The sequence below is a fragment of the Pezoporus occidentalis genome, unplaced genomic scaffold, assembly GCF_034315485.1.
Source record: "Pezoporus occidentalis ecotype Australia unplaced genomic scaffold, CSIRO_AGI_Poc_V1 ctg37, whole genome shotgun sequence".
NCBI classification, from domain to species: domain Eukaryota; kingdom Metazoa; phylum Chordata; class Aves; order Psittaciformes; family Psittacidae; genus Pezoporus; species Pezoporus occidentalis.
In genome coordinates, this window is record NW_026915691.1 from 7,171,793 (window position 1) to 7,192,049 (window position 20,257).

Sequence of the window (20,257 nt, forward strand, 5' to 3'; positions counted from 1 at the left end):
CTGAATTAACAAATTCAGCTTGTCCTGTTTGCATCAAATACTTTCTGGGACACAAGTTTAAGAAAGTATTTCCTCCAAACTCTGTTTCAAATGCCATTTATTTGCACTCTTAGCCTGGATGATTACATACAGCTTCAGGCTGCATCTCTAGTGTAGGACTTCTGACTGACATTTCCTAAGAGTATGCCTCCCAGCTGTCTGCATTATCATAGTGTAATTTAGGCCAGACACTTCAAAGAGCAAAGATGGTATGCCTTTCTAATTTGCAGCCACATACCATTAATGCTAGACTAAAACTGTCCTAACTTTAATTAAAGTAATGTCGTTCTCTGGAGGTCACAATTATTATGCAGCACGCCCACAATAATTATTCTGAGTGCTGCACTTACGCACCAAAATTTGAATGATGATGCTGATCAGGACACATTACTTCTCTATAAACAGTCACAAAGAGAAAGGCTGACGGAAAGAGATGCTACTTTTTGTTAACCGTTTGTGCTAAAAGGTATTATCACTGTTACACAGTTTTGTGGGTTTTCAGCATGTAGCTGCTAGTTTCTCTGAAATGGGTCTGAAATGGTATAATACTTTCAAAGGCATTTCGTCATAGCTGTAGCTTGATGATAATCCTAATCACTGTAATAAATAACCTGATACAATATTACATATTTTAAACAGCTTAGACGAAGCCTGACTACCTAAGGACACTTCCAAGACATATCAGTACTGACCACAACGAAAAGCTCTCAGTGCAAGCCCCTTTACTATGCCACTCATTTGTAAAGCATCACAGTGAACATCCCATTTGTTACACATGGAATACAACCCATTTTGCATCTCATTTAACTCTCTGTTTTCCAAAACCTAGATAAAGGCAGTATAGACTGTACAGATTCCATGGTACAGCAGAGTAACTCACCGTGTAACACCTAGTAAGTTACATATAATTGAGCTAAAAGGTAAATATTTAGTTGCAGAGGAATTGGGGTATATTATTTCTCAGGGTGTCTGGTAAGAGTTGAAGGTAGCTGCATAAACCCAGGCTACCCTGAATTTAAAAGTTGCATCACCATTGATCCACAAAAATGTTAACTGATTTTCACATTTATTTCTTTAGTTTGTTCAGTATTCCCTTATTAAAAAAAAAAAAAAAGAAAGAAAAGAAATTGTTTAAAAGTACTTATATAATAAAAATAAGCACTTCAGTATCTTCTTCCCAACATTTATGGCAGAGCTACTGGAAAGCTGTTAGATATTAAAAGACAGAGTGTCAGAAGGTTATTATTATTGTTTAAAACATTGCAGAGAAGGGAAATCCAAACCCTTCTGAGCCATACTCAAAACCTTTAACAGATAAGGGAAAAAAAAAAGAAAAGAAATTAAGAAGAAATCCACAATTACAATGCCACAGACAAAAGAATCAGTATTATCACTACGCAGAATGCACAAATGAACCAAATGCATTAGGGAAACAAAAGACAAACAAACCAAAGTGAAAACATTCAAGCTGAAAGTTAATGAAATAAGCCAGCAACCTGGAGACAAAGATTTAACTTCCTCAAGGCTTCATTAGTACTGATGCATTTGAAGATTGCAAAGATTTCTTTGTTTTGTTTAGATGATAAGGGATGGGCTCTTGGGAAAATTCTAATTCATCTAAGAAATATCAAATCTGAATGAAGAAAAAAAATCTGGGATGAAACTACATTTTAGAACCATTGAAAAGTACCTGAAATGGTTGCTGCTGGGATGAAAAAGCAGCAGAAACATTTGGAGGAAGCTGGGTTGCTATAGCGACAGGAGTACCAGTCTGCCCATCCTTTCCTGTCACAACCTTTACCTGAGAGAAATATTTGGGGAAAACAAAAAAAAACAAAAGAAGGGAGAATCATTTTCTTTTTAAAAGTTTTTCTTCTTTTTTTTCCAACACACTCATTTTGTACTGATGGCACCTCACTGAAGAGGGGATTATAACTACACTGCCATCAGTGCAGCTTGGTTTGAGCACAGCCCGTTTTTAAGAGTTCTGTCTCACTTTTAGTAGCAGAACAGAATACAGCCTTGACTATTCACAGTGACTTCTCATCACTGGAAATGCTTCTTAAATCCTTTGAATTTAACGATTGCTGCTCCTAACAGACAACAAATCAGCATGACAGACAGTTTGAACTTAAGAGAGCTCCAACATTCATTTAAGCAATGAGCACAGTCACCATTCGCTCACCCCTTGAATTCCCAAAGCAATCAACCTTTCCAGGCAAGGGATGAAGCGCATTGCTTTAGCAGAAAGTGATAAAGAGGGGGGGAAGGGGAAATAAAACAGAAGACAACAAAAAATACAAAGAAAGAACATACTCAAAAGATGTCTTTATCTTTCAAAAGGATTCATCATTTGAAAACACGTAAAGACTTTTGCTGTTGCACTTTGCAATGTTCTCCAGCAGTTAGACAGACAAGTGGCTTTCACAAACAAAAGACCCATCACAAGCAAGCAGCGAAGTGAGTACAAAAACTCCAAACCCAAAAGACCGAACGTAAAGCCTCAACTGATGTAAACTACAGTAGTGCCACTGACTTTAATGAACCTAGACAATTTACACCCGCTAAAGAGCTCTCAGTTAAAAATACCTGGTTTTTCAGCTGACAAACACACAACCCAACAAGAACACCTAAACAGTTTGACAAAATACAAACCAGGTGAAAATAAAAAATATCCATTGCCAATAAATCACACTAACAGGCTACAGAGAGAAATGATTCCTTCAAAATTATCAATAACAATCACAAGCAGAAATTTCCTAAACCACAAAGCAGTGAACAAATTAAACTTCAGCTGTTATACTGTTAAAATTTCCCACAAATTCCAACTGAAGATATGCTCACTAATGATTCACACCTAAGAGAGTCACCAATTTTCCCCGGAGACACTCATTTCTAACAGGTTATCTCCAAGCAGTTTGAGCTTCTCTATGTAACAGGTTTGGCTCCTTACAAACTGAGATCTATATACCCATACATATTTTTACAGATTTTAAAAGGTATTTATGAGCGCCAAGTGATAGAGGCACCAGTTATATTCACCCTGTTGCAACTGCTTGCCATGTAGGCTTGCAGGTAGGCTCTGCACAAAACAAGCACTGCTCCAGAACCCGCAGGGTGTTGCGGTCAAGAGCTATACGCATGGATACAAACGTGTAGAAGCTGCACAGCATGTGTCTTTGGCAAGCTTATTTCAAGCCCTTTGCCATTAATAAACAGTGAATTCAAGTTAGTAATTTTAAACCTTTGCATAAATAACAACGTTAACTTGTTAATGTCCAATCCAGTCTGTAAGTGCTGTTTGTTTGATCAGCTAGACTGCACAGAGCTCTAAGACAGCCAAAGTAACCTGATTCATTACTATGGACCTATATACATCGTGATTCACATGTTCTCTCTATGTAATTAGATTAATTCAGGTCTTTGTTGGCTACAGCAACACTGAACTTCAGTAACATCTATGGTTACAAGTCACACCACTCAAAGGTTAACCTCTTACAAGACTGCTCATTCTTTTCTGGTCTACGCAACTCTAGTAAAGTGAAATTCAGTCTACGAATCCTACTCATATTCATTCTGATAGCTTAAAACAGCTTCCACACCAATGCCATTTTTTATGTGGTGGTTTACATACTAACTAGGACAGCAAAAGCTCCTTTCACCTCTCTATCCTTTTCCTTTTAAACACATGCATCTAACAGCATGCTCAAGCCAACCCGTTTGTTCACACTACCCAGCAGAACTGCATCCTCTCAGACCAACTATTTAAAGGAAAAGTGCCGTACTTCATCAAGTACAAACGACTTTTCAGGTACTGTCACATTCTCCAGTACTCCACAATGCTGGTGCCACAACTTCATAGAATCACAGAATAGTTAGGGTTGGAAAGGACCTTAAGATCATCCAGTTCCAACCCCCCTGCCATGGGCAGGGACACCTCACACTAAACCATGCCACCCAAGACTCCGTCCAAAAAATAAGTTTAACAGATTTCTTACCTCATCATTGATGACCTCAGATTGTTCTTCCTCTTCTTCCTCCTCCAGATCCAAGTCATTTTGCCTCAGGTATGCTTGCAGTGGAACACAATGTTTCTTCTTAAAAGCCAAAAAGTCCATCATATTCCCTTGAAGATGTTGCAGGAAAAACAGCTCAATCAAACATTCCTTAAAAGTTTCCTTAAGAATTTCCATCTGTTTGTGGTGATGATCCAAACATTGTTTTCTCATTTGAGCAGTCTCTTGGTTGGCAGGAGGAATCTCCTCCAATTTTTTGGGTTGTTTTTTCACTGCCGTATTAACCGTAGGAGTAAGAGGAAGACTCGACAGCCCTTGTGGTACAGTGGCCCGTGAAGGACTTGTGGGAGGAGGTGGTGATGTCATTCCAAATGCACTAGGTCCTCCAACCCCTGCTATCAAGCCACCAGAAGTCCTGTCATATCCAATGGGTCTACCCAGCTGCTGTCCTTGAAGCACTTGCTGCTGCTGCTGCATCAGTTGCCCTTGGATGATATTGCTGATTTGGGGGGGCAAGCTGGTCGTCGTAATATGGCCCGGGCTAGTCAAAGATTGCATGTTTGCTCCGCTAGCTACAGGGCTTTGAGGACCGAGATGATGGATGGTGCCACCAGACTGCGAATGAGGCTGTGAAAGCCTTCGTTCCCTTACCGTAGCGGGTGTTCCAGAAGATGGAAGCTGTACTTGTGCAGCAGCTCCCTGAGCAATCTGTGCAATTCCTGGTCCTTCTTGATACACAAAGTGTCCGCCATTTGAAGGACTCAAGCTGATTTGTCTCACAAGCACGCTAGCATCCACAAATCCTCTTGTGGGGCTCTGGCTGCACATTCCCAAGCCAGAGCCTGGAGTGCCTGCCCGAACACTTGGTAACGCTTGCACTGGCACAGGGTTAGGCTGTGTAGGGCTTTGAGACTGAACTTGTTGAGGCAGCGGTGAAGTGACTTGAATGTAGGAAGGAGACCCATGCTCAAACCGCCTCTGCTGAGGACTGAACTGAAAACTAGGTGATGTTGGGTTTGGAATTGGCAATGGGGTGAGTGTTATCTGCTGGTTTCCTGAAGCCACCGGTCCAACGTTCTGCAGAGTGATGTTCACATTCTGCCCAGCCACTGGACTTCGGCTCATTATAAACTGCTGTATTTGGTAACTGGGGGACTGGGGTGCAGATGGACTTGCAGAAGGTGCAAAAGAAGCTGCAGGGGACTGGGGTAGGTTTGCCTGTTGCTCTTCTCCCTCACTGCCTGTGAAGGACCTGGACCTCTGGAGCTGGCGCTGGGCATTCTGAGGGCCATTACCATGATGCATTCTCACTGCTCTAGGTGTTTCTTACAGTATACACTAAAGAAATACAACAAAAACAGAAATTTAGGGAAGGTAAAAGTATTTCTGCAACTGAAACTCTGTAGTTACTATTTAAAGAGTATCTTATTGTTAGAACTTGGCTATTCTGTCTTGGCAGTTGCTTAAATATGTACTTAACTTCTCCAAAACCCTCAGCACCACAAAGCTCACTTAAGTCCCTCACATATCTTTACCTAACAAAGAGCTATTGAAGAACTTTACAAATTATATGTTCTGTGAAACTTGAAGAATCAACAGTCTCTGGCATCAAAAGTATCTCTTTTTTGCATTCGTTATTCTAAATGTTCCAGTACTTTTAACACTTAACATAACGTTCCTGAATACGCAACAGTTGCTTAAAATGTACTATGTTTCTTCATCAATAACTAAAAATATAATTAAAATGGACACAGACTACTCAACTTTATTGCTCTAGCTAGTGAAGAAAAAGTGCATAATGAAAAATCTTCAAATCATCGAGATGTCTGAAAAAGCATTGTACTTGATATTTAAATCAGCTTTCTCCCCTTTAAAGAGATGAAAATTAATGCAAACCTGCATGTCATTTAGAATGCCATTTATTGACCCAAGCTATCCCCAAATCAAAAAACATTCTGGTTTTGTATTTCAATCGCTCACAAAAACTCCACTGATGCGAGCTGACAGGCACATTCAGTGCTGGGTGTCACATAGCAGGGGCAGAAAAAGGGAAAATGAAACGTGATTTTTGTTTGTTCAAAACCTCCCTTGTGTTTTGAAAACACGAGTTTCACTTTCGGTATTTCAGGGCAAACACACATACAAGTACCCGCCATTCGTCTTTGCTCCTTACTCCAAGTTGGTTACAAGTGGCAACAGCACGGCTGAGAACGGACGCGGTGCAGCGGTGACTGCCTCGCTCCTCGACTGCTGCTGCTGCGGCAGTGAACACGCACAACTCCGCTTCCCTCTCCTGGGCTATATGCATCTACTAGTAGTTCCATCCACGCAAGCCCTGAGGATGGAGAGATTCATTCCCTTGCCCACGTGAAAAAAGTGGAAGCAGAGCAGCACTGTCACACACGTGCTAGCGAAGAAGAAAGACCCCATACATGGGTACCAGTGAGGTACCTCGGGGCGCAGCCTGCACACTGACTAACACACAGCTCCTGGCGGGCTCTGCCGCTCCTCGGATCTCGAACCTAAGCAGAGCGGGAAGGGAAAAAGAGATTCCACTCCTCACAGGCACCTTTTCCAAGAGATTTAATAACACTGCAATACTTCGCGGTATTGTGACTCTTTCACGGCACTAATATCAAATAATTAAGATTCAAACGATACCAGCTATCGCCGGTAACAAGGTCTTATTATTTTAATTACCTATACCTCGCTAACGTTTACTGCCCGAGTGAAAACACTTAATTAATTACACGCTGATAAGGAAGCGCGCTGCCGGCCGCCGCCTGCCCGGGGAGCAGGGATCGCCTTTTGTGTGCCACAACTGAACTAAACGAACGGCCCGGGGCCCGCCCGGGCCCAGCGCGGCGCAGCCCGGCCCAGCGCACCCGGCCCCGCCGCGAGCCGGCGCCCCAAGCTGGCGAGGGGCTTCTTCCGCCGAGAGCGGCCCCCAGCGCCCCGGGCGGCACCACCACACCCCCGCCAGGACGCGGCCGGCCCTGCCCGCCCACCCCAGCGGCGGCGAGGGGAAGGCCCGTTCCTCCGCGGCCGCCCCCCCCCCCGCCGCCGGGACCGGTGCCGCCGGGCCTCGGGCCCGAGGCCTGTGCGGGGCCGGAGAATGGGTGTGTGTGTGTGAGGAGCGGGGCCCTGCCGCCCCCCCTGCCCCTCCGCGCCCGCGGGCCCCACTTACCGCGGGCGCCGGGGCCAGAGTTTCCATTCGCTCCTGGCAGGAAGCGGGGGCGGGGGGCGGCCGGAGCCGCAGCCGCTACCAGCGCCGGCAGGAGACAAACCGCGCCTCCTGCGCCCCGCTCCCGCACCGCGCCTGCGCCGCTGCCCGCCCGCCGCGCTCCGCGCCTGCGCCGCACACAGCGCATGCGCGCAGCTGCACGGCTCGCCGCGGTGCTGACCGACCCGCGCGCCGCTGTCGGCTGTGGTTTATGTCGCGACAGAGAGTATGGCCTCGGCGGGAAATGGGGCTCAGCATATGGAGGAACGAGGCTCGGGGACAAGGGTAGAAAGCTAACTTTTATTGCAGTGCGGATATGGGAGCGTAATGACCACTGGAAGAGAGTAATTGCCGCTCGCGCAGGTAACAGCGCTGCCCCTTTTCTGCAAGATTTAGTGTTAAAAATACACAGAGAAAATCTGGCTAAAGGATGAACAATGGATTGCTCACCTGGAGCACAGGCAAGGAAATCCTCACAGTGCAAAGGCAGGAATGCAGAAGGGAGGGAAAAAGTAGCTTAGTGCTACTCTTACTTACAATAAATATTGAAAAAAACGTACACCAACAATTGCAGAATAGTTCAGCAATAAAGAAAATACAACTTGCACCTGTTCAGTAGTGACACTCAGCTCCCATTTAAAACCAGGCATCTCACTGTTCTTAACACCACAACTGAAGAAGTGATGTGGGCTGAATCCAGGCAGTATGCAAGCATTGCTTTCCAGCGTTTGACATACACTAGCAGCTGGGCATCAGAGCAACTTCTACGCTGAGTTCATCGCTGCCAAAGAAGTTACTGTGGTCTGAGGATTAGGACTGGTCCTTGGAAGTCCTGGTAAATAAATCTAAAATGAAATTTTAGGTGAATATTTGTTACAAGCTCAAAGTACAGAGATCAAACTGTCTTAAGACAAAATGGAAAATAAGTGACACTATGCAAAGATGAGATTGTTTAAAATTCTATGTAGAAGATAGGTTGAGAAAGTTGGGGCTGTTCAGCCTGGAGAAGAGAAGGCTGCGTGGAGACCTCATAGCAGCCTTCCAGTGTCTGAAGGGGGCTTATAAGGATGCTGGGGAGGGACTCTTCATTAGGGACTGTAGTGACAGGACAAGGGGTAATGAGTTAAAACTTAAACAGGGGAAGTTTAGATTGGATATAAGGAAGAAATTCTTTCCTGTTAGGGTGGTGAGGCACTGGAATGGGTTGCCTAGGGAAGTTGTGAATGCTCCATCCCTGGCAGTGTTCAAGGCCAGATTGGACAGAGCCTTGGGTGACATGGTTTAGTGTGAGGTGTCCCTGCCCATGGCAGGGGGGTTGGAACTGGATGATCTTAAGGTCCTTTCCAACCCTAACTATTCTATGATTCTAAAATCAATTGCACATAAGTAATACATCTGGGGATATACTATTTTCTAAAGAGTAGAGGATTTCGTAAAAGACTATTCCCCCATCATTTTCACTTATTTTCAGTAAATTTTAAAGTAAGCAACACTAGTAAAGATTTAAGAATTTATTTTCAATAGCAAAATGTGAATTTAAAACTACAAGTAAAAGGTTACCTGATATGAGTGGAGTCACCAAACGCATCTGCACAGTTGTCCTTGGATCGATGGTTACAACTGGTTCTGTCAACTGCTGCTGCTTGAAGAAAAAGGCCGGGTGTTGTGGGCTCTGGGTGTGCTCGGACCAGGGACAGTTGTGGTAAAACAGGTATGGCTGGAGATACTGTATGTCCCAAGGCCTGTAAGTGTCATCAAACACAGTGTATTCTTAACATTTACATGTGTTCCAAAGTGTTAACAAAAGAGGACGTGAAGTTTTAAGAAATTCTTTCAAATGAGTGAGATACACACACTAAAAAAGTACCATTATATTAGTATCATAAAAGGACATTTGTTCCGGTCTATATATAGAATGCCTTTTTCAGCATCATTAAATCCATTCTGGGATGAAGCCCAAAATCCTGATTCTTTAAGAAAGAGCTTGTCTGTAATTAAGTTTTGAATAGTATTCTTATATCCATGAGCAAGAGTCTATTTTTAAAGTAACATTAAATTTCACCACCTCAGCTCGGTTAGAAGAAAATGCTCCCATTACTCAGTGTCCCACTTCTCCAGATTTGCTGAGAGTCCTACACACAGCCTCACCAAAGTCAAAACAGATGCTATAAGTGTACATGAATCCAGGCTTGCAGATTCATTTAGCTGTGAGGAACGTATTTCTCTGCCTACTGTGTTTCCCCCTGTGGTTGACACTGGGTTGGGATTTGCTCCACTGTTCCTCTTGCTTCTGACTAGGCTGTTGCTCCAGTTTTATTTCAGGCAATGCCTACGACAACAGAAACAGATGGAAGGGGGGGGACGGACCACAGCAACAGGCTTCTTTTGAATTATTTCAGTAGATAAAAACCACGACCATGAAGTCATGTAAAGATTCATCCTGGAATTATTTCCTAATTGTCTGTACCAACAATTGTGACAGAAAATTCTGACCTGACAAAAAATTATTATATAGCAGGGTTGCCTGCCTTGACATTGCTAAAATACCAAGAAATGAGACAACCGCAGAAGTGTTGTTACCAAACACTAACAGCAATGAGGAATTCAAAATAGAGGAAAGAAACCTCAAAACAAACAGAAAAACAAACAGAAACCCCGGTCTTCACAATGTAATGCACATCTCAAGCTCACCTTTCCTCCTGGATCTGCAAGTGCTTTTATGTAACAATTTTGACATTGCTTCGGGAAGCCATAAACATAGTTACAAGTGTTAAAGACATGGCAGACAAAGTCCTAGTTCGCTGTCTCCGCTGGTGACACAATAGCAAGGTTTCAAGGAAGTGTCTGTAACTGTTTTGCAGCCTAGGAGGCAGAGAGAAATCACCCCAGTGTAACGTTTCAATTAAATGCTTTTCTTGTGTGCACAGGCATGTGTAATCCTTAATTGAGGTCTAACCATGCTGTCATAAACTTTGAAGTAAAAAGTTTTTGAAGTCAAAATAAACAAAGCACCATCTTACTTTGAACAGCGCCAAGTCTTCAGCAGTTAGCCATGCAGGATCATGTTGACCGCTGTCAGCAGCTGACTTGACGACAGCTAACAAAGTTCTCACGAAATGCGTTTTCTGTTTTATCCAGAGGAGTGTCTTCTGAGCTTTGCTCTTCTGTCTTGTTTTCAATATTCTTCGAGTCATCTGGCCAAAAAGGGAAGGTGGAGGAACAACTGTCCTTCTATGGCAATGCTTCTTTTCTCTCAGTTGAAGCTAAGTGGCAGGACAAAGTTATTATGTCTGTCAAAAAGCAAAGACTTGGAGATCCCTTATGTTACCATGCTATAAGTATTTTGTCTGGTGTATGTTAAGAGTTCCTCTTTCACTTCTTCTGAAGTGTTTTGCGCCTCGTTGGCATGCTGATATTCCCATTTTATATTTGTGGGTTTTAACTCCTTTTAGGAAGAAAATTTGTACACTTTAAAATATTAGTACATTTCACAATAACTATACTAACAATGGTACATTGCCACTGACCTGAGTCACACCTTTTACAGGCTAACAGGCATAGTAAAGTTAATTAAACTGAATTTTAATTCCTTTTGCTTGCAAATAACAGCAACATAATTAAGATAGAAAAGAGATCTAAGGACCAAAAATCCGACATTCCCCTCATGTCACACCAATATCACTGAGAATAGGCTCCTTCCATTTACCTAACTGGAAAACAAGAGAATACCATTGCAGTTACTATGCACACTGACTGAGTTATTATGCTGTGTGTGCTTCGTCGTTTTTATTGTCTACAGACTAAATTGAATCCCTTCTATTGTGCTGCCTTGTTTTGCTTTAAGGCAAAGTATTCCTTCATGTTTTCTACTGCATCTGGCAGAAATCATAACAATGCAACTTGAAACAAAAAATAGGAAAAGAATGACTTCACTATATTGTTAATGTTTGCTCAAATTGTAGGCCCCAGAGGGTACTGAAAATCGTACTGGGGAGGGAAATGAACATGCTTTCAATTTATCCTCAGGCAATGCCAGGGCACTCTACAAAAAGCAAAAGCCCCTGGAGTAAGGCTGAGGAAGTGCCAACATAAAAGCAGCAACTACACTTATAGTACTAACAATGTAGATAGCTACAGATAATGAAAGCCAAAGCAATTATGAAATTGTGAAATATTGTGAAATAAAGCATCTGTATTTCAAACACAAATTACTCATAAATGTAGGACAACTAGTGGCATGCCTCTTGGAAACACCCCGGATGCCTCATCAAATAGTAATATGACTGACATATTTCATATATAATTACATATTTGTGTGACAGCTACATACATAATTTGCTTAAATAACTAATAAAATTATGCAAATTAATGTTGCAAATGTATTAAACTTCCCTTTACCATTTCCCTCCTGCTATGAGCATATATTAACTATTATCTTGAGCAAGAGGTCCTCTTACCAGATGATGCCAACTGTGAGCACCACTCTCATTAACTCTTACATATGTGAGAAAATGGATGTTCAAGAAAAGCTCCAGTATAATCAAGCACTAGAATCATCTGCATCAAAATCAATACACGATGTCCTCTTGATTTCAGCTTCCAAAACAAGGCAGCCAGAGCTTTCATCTTGCCTGTTTATGAAATAAGAACTTGTAGGTTCTGCAGATAGCATTCAACAGTTAGAAAAAGCACATTCACACAGTTATAACAAGTGGTAGGGGTTTTATACCTGAATCCGCAGGTATAAAAAAAACAGGTATAAAAATGCTGCACCAGTCAGGGATCTGGAAACTGTAGAAAATGAGGCCTTGCTACCTGCTGCGTTTAATGGAGTAGGGAAGTATCTGTTCCTTTAGATTAAACTTCAAGACCTTTTTCTTCAAGACCTTTACATATAACCATTTAATGGGTGTATGTATAAGGAGGAGTTACTACATACAAATTCAGAGGAGCAACAGCCACTGCTAGCAATACTCACAGATCTCTATAAAATGAACCAAAACTTTAATCAACTAATTTTTAACAGCTTGGCCTATTAGCTACTCAAAAACAGTAATAAAGAAGGTATCTGCATGGAAGCAGAAAGGACAGGCTAAAGGTAATTGAAAGTAACCTGGTAGATGAAGTCTATACATATTACTTGCTTTCACCTGTTACTTAAACAAATCAGTCACTGGACCGCTGCATACCTGTTTGGTTTGAGCTTCACTGGGGATGAAGGAGAACAGCAGATCTCTTCAGTAAGCTTCCTGGTTATCTTCAATTTCAGCAGTATTTGTGCTTTGTAAGTAGTTTGGTGTTCAATCCCAATCACATCAAAGACAGACTGGTCTGCATGCTTAAGTTATAAAAACCAAACAAACAAACCCCTCAACCTAAAGAAATATTCAACCATTCAGTTGCAGTAAAAAAAGGTAACAGTACTACATTATCTGAGAATGATTAAAAAGCTCAGAGCTGATGCCAGAATCAAACCAAAATGTGGAAGAACGTTGTAAAGTGTTATGTGATTTTGCAGAGAGCAGCTGTCATTACTTTAAAAGGTTTCAGCAACCTACACCATGAAATTAGAGCATTATGCTCATGTTACCAGAGTCTAAACCAGGATGGCACCTCAAGTTACAAGCTCTGCAATTAATTCAATGCTTGTGATTAAAGTATTTGTCTTTGTAGAACTGACATTCCAGACTCATCCATTCCCACTTTGATACGTTAACACTACTTCCTTCACAAGTCTTGGACACTTACCCTGTCCACCCACCCCCAAATGATTTCCCCAAGTGGCTCAAAGGAGTAATTATTTGAAGTTCCCAGGACACACAATGCTACTGTTGCAGCTTTGTCCAGTTTTCCTTAAACAGGTAGTATGGCTGGAATCACTAGAAAAAAACAGATTAAACCCCTTGCAATGTAACTTTTAACCGGCTATAGTTGAAACTGAATTGTGGAATCTGACACAGCCTCTCATCTGTAGAGCTGTACACAGTTTAACTATGCCCTTACTACTCCTCAGGACAGGATAAGAATTACATCTGTCGCTTGATTTCAAGACCCATCCGTTTAGGTTAATTGAGAACTTAAAGCAAAACTAGAAAATGTTGCAAAACCAGAAAATGTGGCAAAACAGCCTGACCTTCTTTGAGAAGTATAGCATATTCTCAGCACACCTGCTAAATCCAGTACTACCATAAAGTCAATGGTTATACATAATCTTGGTAGTTTCTTCTGAATATAAATTAATTGGCAACACAGAGTTAAATATTTAAATGGAACCTGAACTATGTGTAAGAAGTTTTATGTCCTAAGCCCCCAGCTCTCCCAGTCAATTCAAGCACAAGAGAATTACTTCCCTACTCGCCTTCCAAAGATCCCATTCTAATGCATTCAGCACTAGAGAAGCAATTGTAAACTCCAGCATGTCTAATACACACGAAGAACTTGGAAGCCAAGGACTTAACGGATCAGGATGATTACACACCCTGAGCATCTGCGTCAGAACATGGAGGACGCCGACGAAGTGCCAACTTCTGAGATATTCTTGAGTTCTGTTATTTAAAATGAAAATGTAATTTAAATTATCTTTTAAAAAACCCAGTGCTTTTTAGGAGCTTAGGTATTTCTGCACACTCACTTTGTTTTTCTGAATAAATCTGATAACACCAAGTTATCAAACATAGAAAAGTATGTTTAAAAATGCAGTCTTCCACTCCTCCAGCTTCTCTCACATTCACACAAACATTTAATAGTTTACAGAATATATTCTGATTTTAAATCTCACACTTCTCAAATAGCCACTCTATTTCAAACTGAAATTACAGCAGATAGTATATGAAACACATTGTCAATATTGAGGTCTTTTTTCAAAATGCCTGAATAAATATAACTTTAAAATACCAATTTCACTGGGAAATACAAACTAGACATATCAGAAAAGCAATGTAACCATATAACCTAGGATATGCAGTTCCTAAATAACTGAAGAACTAAATTTAGACAAAACCTGTGATGCATGATCAATTGCCCAAGTTATAAATACTTTGTCCCATATATAGTAATTGAAGATTATGGGCTATTTATGTTTCTTTTTACCTTGTAAAATCACTTGATATAAATAAATAAACACAAGAGGAAGAAAATGCTGAATGCAATTGCCACTTAGTGTAAAACATGATTAGCCTGCACAACACTACGCTTATGCCAATGAGCTTTAATGTGGGCTTTAGGAGTGCCCATGACTAACTTAGAAACAACACGTCAGCAAACAAGCTCTATTATTGTAACTGGAACAGTTCCTAACTTTAACGATGAATGACCATCCTCAGCAGATGGACCTTGGTTGAGACAAGATGTCTTCATACATTGACTTTTGCTGATCAGAAAGAGTACATGTAAGCACGTGGTAGTATTTTCTTGGTAACGGCTTCTCAATGTGAATTTTGGACCTCTGCAAAATGAATGACTGCATTACCCAAAATAATAGAATGCAATGATTTCCTAGTTTTATTTCCTCAGAGAAAGATACTAGAGTTAAGACGCTATCCTCAAGGGAGATGTACTCTGTAGTCTTACTGCAACTCTCTGGTAATGATCTTTATTCCCCTCCACAGAAGCTACTACCATAAAATCCAGATAGATTTGGGAAATCCCTGAAATCAGGAAACTGGCAATGGCCCACACATCTTTTAAGGCAGTAGGCAGAAGCATATCCATCAAGAGTAAACAATGATGACTGCAGATAATTAAAATAATAATTAAGATCTATTTCATAACTTAATTAGATCACAGCAAAGAAAAAATTAAACCCTGTCATTTTAAACACTGCAGTTGTTTCAGAAAGTAACTGATGGACAAAAGCAACAAGAAAAATTTGAATGAATGCTTCAGACCTCTGGAGATTGAATATTGCATCCCAGCGCTCCTGTGTCAGATTGTTACCATTCTGCCTTTCATCTAAAACTAGGTACCTGCATTGTACTTTCATGAATGCTTCACAGTCTTTAAAGAATTGCTTGCAGGAGGAAGGTCTTGGGGTTAGTCCATTCCTGCAATGTAAAACCACAAAATCCTAAAGGCTTTCTTTGATGGCTTTACTAGCAGAGATTATTGTTTCCTCCTCTAGGATTAGATTGAGAATTGCTGGTCAGCAAAGCAACTTTTATAGGGGAATACCAAACTCTGCTTATGAAATAAGAAAATAGCTTCATTTTTCCAGTATGCTCACAACAAAAGAGAGAAGAAACAAGTTGTGAAATGACTATGCTGAAGTTTTTAATCACAATGGTATAACCATAACTCAGGCTGATATTTTCCTTGTGTACTAGTTACACTACCCAGTACATTGTTCCACAATACCTGTCTTCTTCAAAAAAGTTCTCATGGGTTTCCAAGATGCAGAAGAATTTTCAAAGCAGGACACAAGCATTTCAGTTCAAATCTCCCACTTCAGCACATTCAAGTTTTGTGAAACAACAAGAACAGAACCCCAGTTACCTACAGAGATAAAAGGTACAGCATGATAGGAAATGACTGCATAACACTTCAGAGTTACAATAAAAGGCAAATGTGTGTATCTCGACAACATGCACTAACAATGAAAGGAATTGCATATTTTTTACAAGATTTATTCCAGATACATTTCTTTAAACTATACATATTAAAAGCAATTATTTTTTCTCCTGTTACAGAAAATGCATTCAACCAATGAACTGTTAAAAATATAGATTTATAAAACAAAAGAGCTATAATATTTCATACCTTCATTATATGCCGGGTGTGCAAAAAAAAGCAACAACTTGCACTGTTTTTCCAAGTCCAGGTTCATCAGCCAGCATGCCATTGAGATTTATCTTATATAGCTTTACCAACTACTCCAGCCCAGACTTTCATAGACTCTAAGACTGGTATGATTTGAGCACTGCTTCTGGGTAACAGCACTTCTGCAGCAGCAGCAGCATCTGCTAAATCTGGCACATATTTCTCTACAGTAAATGTGAGAAGTTCTGGAAGTACCACTTCCTTCTGAAGGTTCTCTTTCTTAATCAGTCTCTTATTTCTGCACAAAACAATAAAAATCATAGTGCTGCCATATCCAAGACGAATCATTCATTCACAGATTTGATGCTATTTACAGTTAATTCAGCATCTAAAGAACATAAGAATTCTACCCTAAAGAATATTGTAAGTTTGTAAAATCTTACAGTAAAAAGGGCAAAAACCTACATAAAGAGGGCAATCTGCAGGTGCACACATGAATTCAGTCTCATTCGTGGCGCACAAGGGACGTAAAACTAACCCAGATACAAACAAGAGCTCAGCAACAAAAAGTCTTTATAAAAGCTTTAGTAAGCTACAGGAAGTTAGCAAGCTAGAGAAAGGAGATATTTATGACTAAAAACTAAGACTGAAATAATAGCTCCTAAATATTCATTTTGGTAGGCTTATACTACCAGTATGCAAAAGTTAAAAAAAGGTCAAAGTCCTTATTACCTGGTTTTGACATGTTCTGTGAGTTTCATGCTGTCTTCTTCCTTTCTTCTAACTCTACTTGCAGTTTTAAAGCTACCACCTAAAACAGACAGAAGGGTGGGGGGGAACAGCAGAAGGAAATGACAAATATGAACATATTCAGCTTCAAATATAGCTATGAATTACTAAACAATTCTTCAATAGCAAGTCAGACATCAAGTAGGGCTACAATGCAGAGCACTCGAAGAAAAACATAGCGTGTACAAAACTGACCATGAATAGAAGTCATCAGATAACAAGCGAGAGCTGCCTGAGAATACCTCACATCAAAACTCAAATGTCTGCAGTGAGCCAGCTGCACCAGCTAGGATTAGCAAAGCACTCTCCTTCATGACATATAAGGCCTGAAATTATTCATGAAGCTATATTTACCTCCAGATAACATTCACTACGTGAGCTGAGCAAATGACATAAATGAACAGAGATGTTCACAGAAGTAAAATTTCAAGGGAAACTAGCAGAAGTGCCAAAAAATTAATCTTGTCTAGACTTTCTTAATGAGACAGGTGTTACTGTTTCTGAGGATACTCTCTTCCCAGTATTCAGACAGACTATTTAATGGTACAGAATAGACAACAACAGCAATGACAATTCATAAAAAACAGATGTTCAAAGCCACGTACACAATAATATGCAAACCTGATACTTGTTTTTTTTACAGGAGCTGGAGTCGGTACCAAAGTCACAGCCTGTTCGTTGTACCTGCTGAAGAAAAGCTGGGCTCCCACTCTGCAGAACAGGTAAGGAATTATGCAAACTTGACAAATTTGGCCCATTTTGCTGTTGATTTTGCTCCTGGCTAATCTGTTGAGCCACTTGAGGAACAGAAGTCATCCCACCTATAGAGAAACTTCTAACAATTATGATTTCAGTAATTAAAATAGTAGAATATCAAAAAGAACCAAAGAAATTGGCAATACAGACTGTTACATAGCTGGTCAAATCAACTTTCTACCATACCACAGTAAAACTGCACACCTAAAAGCTATAAAGATGCAAATCAATCAGCGTGCCAATTGTCTAGAATGTACTTACCAGCTCTTTAATTTAACAACACAAAGATTATTTCTAACAACATCCTCCAGAGAGGTGCCAGCAGGGCAACCAACCTTCATCAGGGCATCAAATGACCAAAAAGGAAAGGTTTCATGCAACAACGTTAATTAAACAACAAATTAGGTACAGAGGGTGCAAACTTAAGCCCAGTGCGTGAAAACAAGATGTGCAGTTCTCACTAATATATTTCTTCAGTGCTTTCTAATATATTCTCCACAGAGTTTTTAAATGATGTAATAATTGCTATTAGATATAATGCTACACTTACAGAAAAGCTTATTAAAGCAATTATCTTTAATTACAAAGCTTAAAACTTACATTTAATTATACATACTCTATCACAAATGAGTAATATAAGTACTAGATGTACCAGCATCACTTTAAAGGTTGTGACAACTTTTTTAAAGCTGTTATCAAGGCTAATTATGAGTCTCTACATGAAGTACTATTTTGGAACTAAAATAAAGTTAACTAAATAAAGTAGTTGTTATCAATACAATAATGCATCAGTCTACCACTTCCAAAGCTCTATCCACATTTACCTTTGATTTCACTCTTTATTTTGCTATGAAACTGTTTTTATGCTCCCAGAATTGCTTTTTGCCCAACTTTTTAGAAAGAGAGCCCATCTCAATGGTTATTAACCTTTTAACCCGGTTTAACCACTTGAATCCTTTACCATTCCAGTAGATTTATCCAGTTACTTTGCTTCTATCAGTCGGAGACAGAGGATTCCTGCAGCACATAGTGAGTCTTGGCTGGGTACATAGGTACTTCGAAGGGACAGTCAACAAATGCTTCAGGCTTTCTCCAGCCCATAGATGCATGGTGTTGAGACCGAGGGAGGACAGTCCCCTCGCACGCAGCCATACTCTGGAGATGATGGAAGCTGGAACAACGGAGTGATGCCTGGCATCACTAAAGCAGTTCCCTGACCTCTCATTTCATGAAACACTGTCGTTTGAGGGGCAGCATGATTTGTAAGTACATTACAGCCATGTATTAACACATTATATTTGTAATTAATATAAACCCAGGCAGGGTTTAAACGCTGCCTTGAGAACGCGGTACCGCCAGGCCAGGCTGCCAAGAAGCTCCAGCGCGAAGATAAAGTTACCGGGATGTACAGGGACAATTCGGTACCGACCCTCTGCTCGGTGCCGCAGACCCGCTCCCTGCAGCCTTCCTGTCAGGAGCGCCCTGACAGGCTCCGTGCTGACCCTGCCGCCGCCACGGGGGCTGCGGTGCCCAGCGGGGAGGATGCAGCTTAGTGACCGCCTCGGCACTCACCGGGCCGCCGGACCATGCCCGGAGCCCCGCTCGGGCTCCCGTTCGCGCCGTTACCCGCCCCTCAGCTCGCCTGGCCCCGCCGCGCGCCGCCACCGCAGCGCCCCCTCACGGCCGCGGCCCCGCCGCGCTCAGCGGAGCCATTCCCGCCTCACCTGGGCGAGCGGGTTCGTTCCACATGGCGCGGTCCAGTGGGACTGGGGCAGTGGCGGAGGATCCCCACTGTGTCCCTGCGGGAATCCGTTTCCTCTCCCCCCAGGAAGCTCACAAGCCGCATCCCGCAGCCACACGCGGGGCAGGTCCGTGTGCAAGCCCCTGACAGGGGCTGTGCGGGAGGCACCCGAGCCCTGCAGGCCTCTGCCCACCGCAGCGAGCTGCAGGGTCCAGCACAGCGCTCCGGCTGCTCTCTGCCCCTGAACGCTGCCCATGCCGAGAGCTTTCAAAGGGTCCCCTTTAGAATTTAGACCACTTCTGTGTAGTGGCGGTGGTCAAGTATTTTATGGAGCTCCTGGTCCAAAACTGGAGTTGAAATACCAAACAATCCCCTTGAAATAAACCAGCACATACCAAGAGGTAAGAAATACCCTTTTTAATTATTATTACTAGTTTGTTTTCTCCAAAGGCTATAAATAGAAGATTTTGCTGATTTCATCTGAGATACATGTCTGTTTGGGGCCCTTTATTATAAGCAAATAAGGGCAGGGGTGTTTGTCAGATTGAAAGGGATACAAAGAGTTTTGGATAGAAGACTAATGCGAGATTAGGTCAATGGTATGAAGCAGCATGGGGCAGAGATGAAAATCTAGGTAGAGTCCCTCCCCAGAACACTTTCACACACTGCTCTTATAAAATAGAGATAGGCCTTAAAGATAAAATAAAAAGCTCTAATTAAAACCCAGATAAAACAAACAACTGAATTCCTTTTCAAAGGTCACCTGTGCCCTGGCAGGTCAAAACAAATTCCAGAATGAGCCATAAAATTAGAGGCTTTGGGCAGGAACCACTGAATGACCACTCATTTTCAGTAACTATACAGACCCAGCTCGGGAAGTGTATCAAGTGCTTGTAGAAATACCCAAATGCTTAGGGAGTCTTGTTCCACCCCTTCCAA

General features: G+C 41.6%; 1 protein-coding gene, 2 long non-coding RNA genes and 1 other non-coding gene across 21 annotated transcripts in view; all 4 read right to left on the bottom strand.

The window, feature by feature from the left end:
* The window catches only part of EP400 (E1A binding protein p400), a 50,330-nt gene extending 42,950 nt beyond the window's left edge, over positions 1–7,380 (bottom strand). For 13 of the 18 annotated variants that reach the window (XR_009967188.1, XM_062631547.1, XM_062631552.1 and 10 more), the window contains exons 1-2: positions 4,038–5,393; positions 1,730–1,840 (exon numbers count right to left, since the gene is read on the bottom strand). Coding sequence is in view for 17 of the 18 variants with exons in the window: in XM_062631547.1 (XP_062487531.1) it covers positions 1,730–1,840; positions 4,038–5,360 (1,434 nt within the window). In the remaining variant the exon portion in view is untranslated. Of the gene's footprint in view, positions 1–1,729; positions 1,841–4,037; positions 5,394–7,242 lie in introns of those variants that run through there. The other 5 variants (XM_062631556.1, XM_062631550.1, XM_062631555.1 and 2 more) reach the window with 2 other exon arrangements.
* A 186-nt stretch (positions 7,381–7,566) lies between these two features.
* Positions 7,567–13,379, bottom strand: LOC134170272 (uncharacterized). Its single transcript, XR_009967191.1, has 4 exons — positions 12,468–13,379; positions 10,299–11,909; positions 8,839–9,607; positions 7,567–8,123 (listed from the first exon to the last, which is right to left on the bottom strand). It is a non-coding gene; the product is annotated as an uncharacterized LOC134170272 (long non-coding RNA).
* LOC134170332 (small nucleolar RNA SNORA49) lies at positions 11,221–11,359 on the bottom strand. Its single transcript, XR_009967244.1, has one exon. It is a non-coding gene; the product is annotated as a small nucleolar RNA SNORA49 (small nucleolar RNA).
* Positions 13,380–15,463: 2,084 nt separating the features above from the next.
* Positions 15,464–19,004, bottom strand: LOC134170273 (uncharacterized). Its single transcript, XR_009967192.1, has 4 exons — positions 18,539–19,004; positions 17,017–17,653; positions 16,765–16,843; positions 15,464–16,330 (listed from the first exon to the last, which is right to left on the bottom strand). It is a non-coding gene; the product is annotated as an uncharacterized LOC134170273 (long non-coding RNA).
* Between the last annotated feature and the right edge of the window lie 1,253 nt (positions 19,005–20,257).